General features: G+C 38.9%; 1 protein-coding gene across 1 annotated transcript in view; it reads left to right on the forward strand.

Annotated features, from left to right (window-relative positions):
• Positions 1 to 12,880, forward strand: part of LYST (lysosomal trafficking regulator) — a 148,637-nt gene that overhangs the window by 91,927 nt on the left and 43,830 nt on the right. Inside the window, exons 38-41 of the mRNA XM_082854235.1 lie at positions 1,023 to 1,078; positions 3,112 to 3,264; positions 7,722 to 7,966; positions 12,472 to 12,538. Of these exons, the coding sequence (XP_082710361.1) occupies positions 1,023 to 1,078; positions 3,112 to 3,264; positions 7,722 to 7,966; positions 12,472 to 12,538 (521 nt within the window). The remainder of the gene's footprint in view (positions 1 to 1,022; positions 1,079 to 3,111; positions 3,265 to 7,721; positions 7,967 to 12,471; positions 12,539 to 12,880) is intronic.

The following is a 12,880-nucleotide window of genomic DNA, read 5'->3' on the forward strand; positions in this document are numbered from 1 at the left end:
GGCCAAGACTGTTGATCCAGGGATAGTTACATTTGGTGAGAAACTTTTTCCTCAAGACGTGAAGGAATAAGGTTTTATCACTCTAGTCTCTGTTCCCTTAAAGAACCGATTTGTACGCTGTGGGCCAGTTGTTCTCAAAGCGCGGTCCCCGAATCAGGAGCGTCAGCATCACATAGGAACTTCTAAGAAATACGCATTCTCAGGCCCCAGCCCAGACCTGCTGAATCTGAAACTCTGTGGGTGAGGCCCAGCGATCTGCATTTTTATGAACCCTGCAGAGATTCTGATGCACCCTCAACTTTGAGAGTCGCTGCAGTTGGCTAAAGCTATAGCCCCGAAGGCCTGACAGGCAGAGTTTCGAGCTTGCCAGGGCTGAGCGCCATGGTCACAAGGATGGAGATGGTGCCTTTCTCCGAGCCAGCCGTGCCAGTGCTCAAGGTGACCAGCACCCACTGCAGAGCCCCAGGGAAGTTTCTACTCTTTGGATACATGACGTAGGGACATGCATTAACAACAGCCTATCAAGCAGGAAAAATTGGGGAAGTATCTTGTAAGGCCCTTTCTGCCCTATTGAGTGTTTAAGTCAGCAAAATAATTAAGCGTTCCTCTTTTTCTAGAAAATTTAGTTGATAACTTGACTTCAGTTAATGTATGACAAAATAAAGCAAAGTAATATGCTAGTAACCTAAGAAGAATACTGGTAATAATTAATAGCGTAAACCTTTTAGCATGAAGTGGCAGACACTGTTAATAAGCATTTTACATATATTCTAATTTAATTCCCACAGTAACCCTGTGAAATAGAGTCCTCCCTCTTCTTTTTATAATGAGGCTAAAGTACAAAGAGGTTAAGCAACTTGCCGAAGATCTCATGGATGCGCTTCAAAAATATTTATTGAGTATTAGCTCGTTCTGGGTTCTGGGATTCAAATTCAGTCCAACTGACTCCAGAGGCATGCCTTTAACCATATAAGGTAATAGTGCATATACATTTTTAAACTCATACCGATTATTTTCTGCAGGTAAATGTGGAATGTATTTTGTGGAAGATAACGCTTCTGACACAGTTGAAAGTTCCGTGAGTAGAGGCTTAAGTTTGCATTGTATGAATCTAGACAAATTCCCAAAATGTATAAATTTAATACAACCAGAGAGCTTGTAGAAAGAACTGTTAGAGTTCATTAATTGTCGCACTCTGTGTAAATTTGTCTGAATTCCAATTTTTTTTTAAAGATAATTTTAAAAAGAAGACCATGCCATCCCCTCTGGCTCATGGTCTGATTCGCAGAGCCCTGAGTATTATGAGTCATATTCTGAAGCGCTCCTGTTATTTCTGTGTACGTCCACTCGATTTCTCACTGCTGTCCTCAGTAGCAACAAATTCCCTGCCACTCCCAGTTTGCTATCATGTACATTTGCCTTCAAAAAGAAAGAAAAATATTGTCTAATTGAATAACTTAAGTAATCCTGATATTCACATAGCTTAGTGGTCACGATTTTTATTCTTCTGGAAATACTGATATCAATCAAAAAATAACAAAAAAGACTCAATTCACATTTTTGTACAGAAAAGCGTTTTATCCATTTGAATTCATTTACATGCCATTAAAATATTGTTTTGAGAGCCCTGTAACAGGAGAAGTAAGGCTCTTTGTTTCAGAACTTCTAAAGCTACAAACTGCTAAGGATGTAAGTAAATAAGATTATGTATGGTTTAATGGTGAATACATATTTGATTCAAAGAAATTAATGAGTGAAAACATAAAATTTCGTTGTAAAGCAAATCATGTTAAAAATAATTAATTTAATATAGCCCCCGAAAATTGAGTAGGCATTATTTCATCATTCATATAGGAATTACTACAGTATTTATCCCAGCTAGTAAAAATATAGTTATGTTATTTTTCAAGATGTATCTTTTCAGCAACCAAAGAATTTAATAGTTGATACATGAACCAGCTTTGTTTCTGGATCCAAAAGGTTACATATTCCACCTTTAAAACTCGAAAAAGACCCTTGCTTTTTAATAGATTGAAGGCTTCTTCTTTTCTCTGTCCTTTCGTAGCATTTTTTCTTGCTTCCTGTATGACATTTGCTATCTTGCCTTTTAAAAGTGGGTGCAAATATCTCGTCCCCCCTTTTTATCATACATAGATTTATTTTATGCAGAGCACTTAGCAGAGCACCTTGCCTGTAGATGCTTAATTAATGTTTATTAACTTGAATTCATGTTGAATGTCGAAGCTAAACAGGGAGGATTTTGGTTTTAAGAATGAGAATATTACGTGCTCATTAAAATATTTTATTTTCTTTGTCATATATTTCCTGTCTCTACTTCTAGAAATGGGTTGGGACCCAGTACAGTAGTAAAGCACACATAGAGCAGGCCAAAGTGTCACTTCCTCCTTACAGCTGTTTTTCAAATTTCTCTTTATTTTTGACTCCTGGATATTTCATTTCCCTTACTTTCTTGCAAGCTCAACTATACATGTAAAAGAATATTTGCTTAGTAAAAGAAATCGGTCTGAAAAGTCTGCATTCTGTATGATTCCAACCGTATGACATTCTGGAAAAAGGAAAACAGTGGAGACAATAAAAAGATCAGTGGCTGCCAGATGGAACAGAAGGGAATTTTAGGGCAGTGAGACTAGTCTGTATGATACTGTAATGGTGGATACATGTCATTAAACATTTGTCAAAACCCATTGAACTATACAACACCAAGATTAAACTATGGACTTTAGTTAAGAATAACCTATTCAATAGTGGCTCATCAGTTGTAGCACATGCACCACGTGAGAACAAGGTGTTCACAGTAGGGAAACTGAGTGCGGGGAAGCATGGAGTGCCATGCTACTGCTCGATTCTATAAACCTAAAACTGCTCTAAAAAATACAGCCTACTAAAAAAGTTTAAACGAAGTCTATTTAAATTCTTTTCCTTAGATTTTTTAATCCAGCATTTTGAAGGGTTTAGTAGTGGGAGGATTTTCAGAGAATCTTATCTGCCATTTTGCCACAAAAGGAAGACTTTCTATTGCATTTTCATAGTTTTTAACCATCTAAAATTATGTAGAGCAAATTACTTTCATGTTATTTCCTTTGTCTTTAGAGCCTTCAGGGAGAATTGGAACCAGCATCATTTTCCTGGACATATGAAGAAATTAAAGAAGTTCACAAGCGTTGGTGGCAATTGAGAGATAATGCAGTAGAAATCTTTTTAACAAATGGCAGAACACTCCTGTTGGCATTTGATAACACCAAGGTAAATTTGCCTTTATTAATACGTATACTTTTTCAAAGCGATCATGGATCAGTGTAACTACACTCATACTGATTAAATGAAGTTTTAACTTATTTAAACTTTGTTTCTGAAATCAAATGAAAATTGCCTTATTTGTTAGTACTGATTAAATACTTAGTTATATTAGGATTACTTTTGTCCTCCAAAACTGTATTAAATTCTCATTCCCCAGAGTGACAGTATCTGTAAAAAGCAAATGAACGAATGTATAACCAACCTGAAAGTAGTTTAACCTTGATAGTAGATTCCATTTTTGACAAACCCTTTTTTGACCGCCACATCGTTTCAGCTGCTATGTGTCTGCTAGCCTTTATAGAAAACCTCTTGGAAGAAACTGTGAATGCTTGCTGCTTCCAATTCCTCCCCTCCGGTTCTCTTTGGAAACGCTCCAGTCAGATCTTCGTCTCACCACTCCTCCTGTAACTTCTCTGGTTAGCATCACCAGTGACCTCCGTGTTGCTCAACCCTATGGTCATATTTCTTAGTCTTCATCTTACTTGACTCCTCAGCAGCCTTTGACACAGCTGCTTATTCTCTCTTTCTTTAAAGAAAGGAAAAAAAAAAAAAAACCTTCCTCACTGGGCTTCTGAGTTATCACTTTCTTAGTTCTCCTTTTAGCTCACCAGCCATTCCTCCTCAGTCTTGTTTGCAGATGCTTCCTCTGGGCATCTCGGCGCTCACTCTTCATTTTATTTTTTATTTTTTAAATTTTTTGGCCGCAGTGCACGGTTCTCAGGATCTGAGTTCCCGGACCAGGGATTGAACATCCAGGAATTGAATCCAGGCCATGGCAGTGAAAGCGCCGAGTCCTACACTGGAACGCTAGGGAATTCCCAGGGCTCACCCTCCAGACCTCTTCTCTTCTCATCCCATCTTGTGACTTTAAATACTATCTGTGTTATAATGACTTACAGATTTATATCACCACCCAAACCTCTTCCCTGGATGCCCACTCAAATATTTAAGTTTCTACTTGGCATCTCCACTTGGAAGTCTAATTGGCATCTCAAATTTTACACGGACAAAACTGAACTTCTAATCTCCCCCGCAAAATCTCTTTGCAGTTTTCCCTATCTCAGTAAATGGTGACTCCAGTGTTTCTGATTGGCCAGGTCAGAAACCTGGGGATTATCCTCGACTCCTCTTACTCTTTCATCTACTACATCTACTCTATCAGTAAGTTCTGTTAGCTCACCCCTCAGAATACATCCAGAATCTGACTGCTTCCACTGCTACCATCCTGGTCCAAGCCAGTCATCTCTTGCATAAATCATTACACTAGCCTCCTAACTGGCCTCCCTGCTTCCATACTCCCTCTTCTTTCAGACTGCTCTCAACACAGCAGCTAAAGTGTGTCAGGTCATGCCATTCCTCTGCTCAAAACCCTCCGACCACTTTCTGTGTCACTCTATTAAAGGCAGAGACCTTACAGTGTTGAATAATCTGGCACTTCCTTATCTCTCTGACCTTATCTTCTACCATTCTATCCTTCACTCTCTCTAATCCATCTGTGGAGACCCTGTTTGCCTTGACTATAGCAGACACACTGATGCCTCAGGGCCTTGGCACTTACTCCTCCCTAGAATGCTGCCTGGAATGCTTTTCCTCTTAGAACTACATTACTGACTCCCTTACTTTTTTCAGGTTCCCTGGTCAAATGTCTTCTTATCAGAGAGACTTCCGTGATTACTCTAAATAAAACAGCAACCCCTGCCTCACTGCCACCCCCAAGCATCCCTTATCTCCTTTGCTTTGCTTTATTTTTTTCACAGCACTTAAAAGCATCCAACAGTGTCTCCCCAGTAGACTGTAAGGACTTTGTTTTGTTAAGTGCTTCAGCTTTAGCACCTTAAACATGCTGGTATATAGGTGCTCAATAAATATTTGTTGAATGAATAAATGTTTCCTTTTTCTTCCTGAGATTAGTATGCAAACTGTCATAAATTCTTTCCCACCAACCTTAGCTTCAGCAGTAGGCAACCTTCAGATTTATTTTTTTTTAATTTTTATTGGAGTATAGTTGCTTTACAATGTTGTGTTAGTTTCTGCTGTACAGCAAAGTGAATCAGCTATATGTATACCTATATCCACTCTTTTTTGGATTTCCTTCCATTTAGGTCACCACAGAGCACTGAGTAGGGTTCCCTGTGCTATACTGTAGGTTCTCATTTGTTATCTTTTTTTTTTTTTTTGCGGTACGCGGGCCTCTTACTGTTGTGGCCTCTCCTGTTGCAGAGCACAGGCTCTGGATGCGCAGGCTCAGCGGCCATGGCTCACGGGCCCAGCCGCTCTGCGGCATGTGGGATCTTCCCGGACCAGGACACGAACCTGCGTCCCCTGCATTGGCAGGCAGACTCTCAACCACTGCCACCAGGGAAGCCCTAGTTATCTATTTTATACATAGTATCAATTGTGTTTATGTGTCAATCCCAATCTCCCAGTTCATCCCACCCCAACCCTTCCCCCTTGGTATCAGTACGTTTGTTCTCTACGTCTGTGTCTCTATTTCTGCTTTGTAAATAAGATCTTCTATACCAGTTTTTTCAGATTCCACATATATGCATTAATATATGATATTTGGGACTTCGCTGGTGGCGCAGTGGTTGAGAGTCCGCCTGCCGATGCAGGGGACACGGGTTTGTGCCCTGGTCCGGGAAGATCCCACATGCCGCGGAGCGGCTGGGCCCGTGAGCCATGGCCGCTGAGCCTGCGCGTCCGGAGCCTGTGCTCCACAGCGGGAGAGGCCACAACAGTGAGAGGCCCGTGTACCGCAAAAAAAAAAAAAAAAAAAATATATATATATATATATATATATATATGTATATGATATTTGTTTTTCTCTTTCTGACTTACTTCACTCTGTATGACAGTCTCTAGGTCCATCCACGTCTCTACAAATGACCCAATTTTGTTCCTTTTTTATGGCTGAGTAATATTCCATTGTATATATGTACCGCATCTTCTTTATCCATTCTTCTTTTGATGGACATATAGGCTGCTTTCATGCCCTGGCTATTGTAAATAGTGCTGCAGTGAACATTGGGGTGCATGTGTCTTTTTGAATCATGGTTTTCTCTGGGTATATGTCCAGTAGTGGGATTGCTGGGTCACATGGTAGTTCTATTTTTAGTTTTTTAGGGAACCTCCATATTGTAACCTTCAGATTTAGAATATAAGTTTAGTTTTTGTTTTTGCCTTGAACTGATTCTTTTTTTTTAATTATCATAAAAATACATAACATAAAAGTTGCCATCTTAACCATTTTCAAGCATACAGTTCAGTTGTGTTAAGTATATTCACATTGTTGTGGAACAGACCTTCAGGTTTAGGTTCTTAAACACCCTGTAATCTTGCCTATTCCATAACCAAGATCATTCTTCTCATTCACTTTTAGTCTCATCTTTGATTATCCACATCTGTGGCTCACCTTCCTATGCGTAAAGCATATACACATTTAAGAGGGGTAATTCAAATTTGTTTTTAGCCAAGTCCTGGCTCGTCTGTTTTTTTCCATTTATTATCAATTATCATTTAATTGCTTTAGAAGAAATCAGAATACCTTTTTTCTGTGACAGAACTTTTGTGCCTCTCTTAAAAAAGAGTTTATATACTAGTTTTCAATCAGTAGTGAAAATCAAGTATTCTGTTTTACGTAGGATAGGTTATTTCATTCTCAGGAAATAAATATTATTACCCTCATATTACAGGTATGATAACTGTAACACAAAGAATTTAAGCAAGAAAAAAGACCCGTTCTGTCTGTCAGAAAACTATGCTCTTTCTACTGCATCATGTTGCATTTATTTAGGTGAAGACTCTTCATTTTCCTTTATTGATTTTTTTTCTTAGGGTCTGTATATAAGTGACTTTTCTATTCAGACTTCTTAGTTTCTTACTGATTTCTCCAGCTGCAAAACATAGTGGTTAAGAGCCACAAGTGAATGAATATAAAAAAAAAAGAAATAGACTCACAGATATGGAGAACAAACTAGTGGTACCAGTGGGGAGAGAGAAGGAGGAGGGGCAAGATAAGGGGAGAGGATTAAGAGGTACAAACTATTATGTACAAAATAAATAAGTTACAAGGGTATATGGTACAGCACAAGGAATGAAACCAACATTTTATAACAACTTTAAATGGAGTATAATTTATAAAAAAATTGAATCACTATGTTGTACACCTAAAACTAATATAATATTGTTAATCAACTACACTTCAATAAATAAATAAATAGCCCAACCTTTGGAGGAAGACGTGGATTTGAATCTCAGTTCCCCACCCGTCAATGTTATTGGGCAAAAAGTATTTTCTTGGAGGACTTGAGCTTAGTAACATGCCTGTAATATCATGGATTCTTTGGAGGAAAATGTCAAGCCTAAAAATAAAATCTGGGTTTTCTTCTCTCCTTCCCTTATAGGTTCGTGATGATGTGTACCACAATATACTAACAAATAACCTCCCTAATCTTCTGGAATATGGCAATATCACCGCTCTGACAAATTTATGGTATACTGGACAGATTACTAATTTTGAATATTTGACTCACTTAAACAAACATGCCGGCCGATCCTTTAATGATCTCATGCAGTATCCAGTGTTCCCGTTTATCCTAGCTGACTACGTTAGTGAGACCCTTGACCTCAGCGATCCATCAGTGTACAGGTAACTAAAGACATCATCGCCTTTTGGCTTTGTCAATATGATGTATTTATTTTACTGAAGTTCTTATTGTGAGAATTTTCAAACATGCACAAAAATAGAATGAATGTATAATGAGCCCCATATGACCATGACCCCAGCTCAACAATTACCAAGATTTTTGCCATACTTACGTCATCTTTTTTTTTTCTTCTTAAGATGAGCCACACAAACCTTTTATGTCATTCATATGATCTTTAGTACACATCTCTTAAGAAAAAAGGGGGACATTTTCTTTCATAGCCTCAGTGCTGTTATCATATCTAAGAAAATCAACAGTAATTTCATGGTCTCATCTAATATCCAGTCCGTTTTCCAATGTCCCCTGAGTGTATCAAAGGTGTCTTTCTATAGTTGATTTGTTTGAGTCAGGCCCACTGTCACCTTTGGTTGCTTTGTGTCTAAAGACATAACATCTAGAACAGCCCCATTTTTGTGTATGTATTTTTCTCTTTCTTTCTTCCTAACATTGACTTGTTTTTAAAACAAAAATAAGTCATTTATCTTGTAGGATGTCCCCCATTCCACATTAGCATTTAGGTTTTTCCTCTAGCCTCTGTACTTCCTAGAGACTGCAGATTACTTCTAAAGGCTTGCTTAGATGCAGATTCAACACTTTTTGGCAAGAATCCTCTAGAGGAGGTGGTGTGGACTTTATATTGCCCCATATCAGGAGGCCTGTGATATCCCACTCTAAGGATGCTCAGGGTAGTCCGTGGGTCCAGCCTCCCGTTGAACTTGTTTCTTTCATTGATGATTATTGTTCAAGTCTATTATTTCACTAGGGGTTACAGAATGGTGATTTCCTATTCTCTCATTTCTTCTGCACTTATTAGTAGAAAACATACAAGATGAGCCCAGGATATTTTGTTGTGTCAGAGAGCAAGGAAATTACTATAGGCTTGTCAGAAGGACTCGGGAGCCATATTTGCACACACATGTTCGTTGCAGCTTTATTCGCCGTGGCCAGGAGGTGGAGGCAGCCCAGGTGTCTGTCTGTGGATCAGTGGATGGGGAAAATGAGGTGCATACATACAGAGGAATATTATTCAGCCTTAAGAAGGAGGGAAGTCCTGTCACATGATGAGCCCTGGGGACGTTGTGCTAAATGGAATGAGCCAGCCACAGAAGACAAACACTGTGTGATTCCTCTTCATGAGTTGTCTAGGGCAGTCAACTCAGAGAGACAGAGAGTGGAATGATGGGTGTGGGGGACAGGAGAGGGGGGTGGATACAGGGGGTTGTTGCTCAGCAGGTGTAGAGTTTCAGCTTTACAAAATGAAAACGTTTTAGAGACCTACTGCACAACGGTGCTGATGTTGTTAACACCACTGAGCTAGGCACTTGAGGATGGTGAGGATGGTAAGTTTTGTGACGTGCGCTTTTTTACCACAGTTACAAAAAAATAAAACACTCAGGAGCCAACTTGAAGTGGCTCCTACTGCCAAAGATAGGACAACCTGGGCATCAGAAACAATAATGACTACAGTTGCTTGAACACATTTGAATTTAAAAAGTACTTAAGTTAACAATGACACTTTTTAAAGGCCCCCAAAACAAAGCAAAACTAAACTCACTGGTCACTGTTTGGGTAGGGCATCAATTCCTTGCTTTTGAAATTTGACAACTAAGGAAAAGAGTTAAGCTTTTATCCTGCCTTTCCTGAATGAGTTGCCTTTTAGAGTAACCACATAGCCCTAGTTGATGAGGGAATATTCTGTTTCTTTAGTTTTAAATAACATTCTCTGGCTAGGATCAAAAAGTCAAGAAATAACAACTGTTGGCAAGGATACAGAGAAAAGAGACCCTGTGCACTGTTGGTGGGAATGTAAATTGGTGCAGCCACTGTGGAGAACAATATGGAGGTTCCTTAAAAAACTAAAAATAGATCTGTCATATGATCCAGCCATTCTACTTCTGGGTATTTATCAAAAGGAAATGAAAGCACTAACTTGAAAAGATATCTGCACCCCCGTGTTCACTGCAGCATTATTTATAGTAGCCAAGATACGGAAACAGCCTAAGTGTCCATCTGTGGATGAATGGATAAATAAAATGTCACACACACACGATGGAATACTATTTATCCATAAAAGAGAATGAAATCTTGTGACAGCATGGATGGACCTTGAGGGCATTATGCTAAGGAAACAAGTCAGTCAAAGACAAATAGCATACAAATAAGTATGATCTCACTTGTATGTGGAATCTAAAAATAAAAACAAAACAAAAACAGAACAAACAGAAAACCTCATTGATACAGAGAACAGATCGGTGGTTGCCAGAAGCATTGGGGGGTGGTGGTGGGATTGTGGCAAAATGGGTGAAGGGAGTCAAAAGGTACAGGCTGCCAGTTATGAAATGAGCCCTGGGATGCAACGCACAGCACGATGACCTTAGCTAATAACACTGCATTACATGTTTGAAAGTTGCTGAGAGAGTAAATCTTAAAAGTTCTCAGCACAACAAAAAAAAATCCTGTAACTACGTGTGGTGATGGCTGCTACCTAGACTTACTGTGGTGATCATTCTGTAATATCGAATATACAAATATCAAATCATTATGTTGGACACCTGAAACTAATATAGTGTTATATGTCCATTACACTTCAATTAAAAGATTATCTATGTAGTTTAAAGAAGAATTGACTGCCAATATACTACTTAGTGTATTAGAATATTTTATTTATAACTGCTAAATAGTAGGCCTAGTTCAGACAGCTTTCAAGAAATCAGATTCAATTTAATTTTTGTCAATTTAAAAAAGAGCAAATGGCACATTATTTATCTTTTAGACATTTTTATACACTGCTAATGTACATTTAAATTTCCCTGGTAGTGCAGTGGTTAAGAATCCACCTGCCAATGCAGGGGACATGGGTTCGAGCCCTGGTCCGGGAAGATCCCACATGCTGTGGAGCAGCTAAGCCTTTGCGCCACAACTACTGAGCCTGCTCTCTAGAGCTCGCGAGGCACAACTACTGAAGCCCGCATGCCTAGAGCCCATGCTCCGCAACAAGAGAAGCCACTGCAATGAGAAGCCAGCGCACCGCAGCAAAGAGTAGCCCCAGCTCAACGCAACTAGAGAAAGCCCGTGCATGCACAGCAACAGACCCAACGCAGCCAAAAATAAATAAATAAATTTATATTTAAAAAAAAAAGAATGATATTGTAGAAATGTATATTATGGAGGAGGGGGAGATTTTTATTTAAATGTAATTATACATACACAAATAAGGAGAGAGCATCTGGAAAGGTATGTACCCTTCCCGATATATTGTGAGTAATAGTATTGTGGTTGATTTTTGGTTTATTCTATTCACTCATGAGTAACTTTTGATTTTCCAACCACAACAGTATTACCTGTGTTCAAAAAAACTACTTACACTGTTTAGAAAACAATTGCATGCATGGCAGGATCTCGAACATGATTTCTCCTATATTGAGGTGAATTTGTATCTATGCTATAAAACTGTCTTTACTTTTTAACAAAGTTTTTAGGATTATCAGAGTCTCAAAAATGAAATGAATGTGTTTGCTATCACTAATTTTAATATCCCCAGGAAATAATTTTCCCAAAAAATAGATAAATCAGCCTCTGGCTAAGCAGACCTGGTTTGACTTAACTGAAACTTGAGCAAATCTTGATGTTGATCTAGTTGTGGTGCCAGATGTTGAAACTCCAGGTGGTCCCATCCTGGTGCCAGACCAGATGGCACCTCAGCCAGAGCAGCCTCTGCCCTTCCTCGTTGCATCTTGTTCTCTTGCTCTTTCATGGGCCTCACACAGATGCTGCTTGACTCTGTAGCTTGTGAAAGTGGAGACTGATCCTAGAGTTCTCTTCCCTCCCTGATACAGTGTGAACACCAGCACAGACATGCATACGCATGCACACGTTTGCTACACTGTGCACATGGTGTCAGTCACTGTCCCCGAATTAGATAACAAAATGTTTATGTCAGTACTCGCACTCCAGATCTCAGGGTGGTCATTTTAAGCATGTGTTGTTTCTTCAGTTTTCACTAACTTAGTAATTACATAACATCTCCTCATGATCATATCTCCTGTCCAAACTGCCCTTCACTCTTCCTTGCTGAGCTGGGTGTAGAATCTGGAAATGGGGGCAGGAACTTCCAGGGCCTGGTAGGAATCAGCTGCCGTGGGCAGCATCAGTTATGATTTGGAGGAAGTAGAGGAACCAGAGAAGGGAGGGAGAACAGCAGCTCTTCTTGTGTAGGTTATTCGTTAAGTCAGGATTTCCTAATAATGGTATGCATCTGTTTAGAAAAATTCTATCTTCATAGGTTATGAAATCATAATTGTGACTTAATTGCAAAGCAACATGTGTAAGCACTAAACCAAGGGCTGAGTATTTTGTTGACCACTTATTTACTTGTAAACATCTAAGGCAGCTTAAACCTGACAGTATCAGCATACTTCGATGTTTTCCATCATCTCTTCCTTTGTAGAAATCTCTCCAAGCCCATAGCCGTGCAGTACAAAGAAAAAGAAGATCGTTACGTGGACACATACAAGGTAGGTTTAGGTTTTCCTCATGTATTTTGATAAGTAAAAACTGGATTTTTGTTTTACAGACTGTTTTACCTAATTTTAAACGTATAGTATTGATTTTTCTGTTTTCCACTTCCTTGTGCTTTGATTGACAGACAACTGGAAATCACTATGTGATTTTAAATATTATTCTCTGTCTTAATTCTCTGAAAACATTTTGCCCAGAAAAAGAAATGCACTTACTGTTACATAAGTTGGAAGCTCATAATCCATTGTAATGTTCAAATATATAAATAATTATATTCCTTACAAAAATCACAAAGATTTCCAGGGACCTGCTATTTGTATCCCCTAGTGTTATATATA

This window comes from Leucopleurus acutus, assembly GCF_964270905.1.
Source record: "Leucopleurus acutus genome assembly, chromosome: 14".
Taxonomy (NCBI): domain Eukaryota; kingdom Metazoa; phylum Chordata; class Mammalia; order Artiodactyla; family Delphinidae; genus Leucopleurus; species Leucopleurus acutus.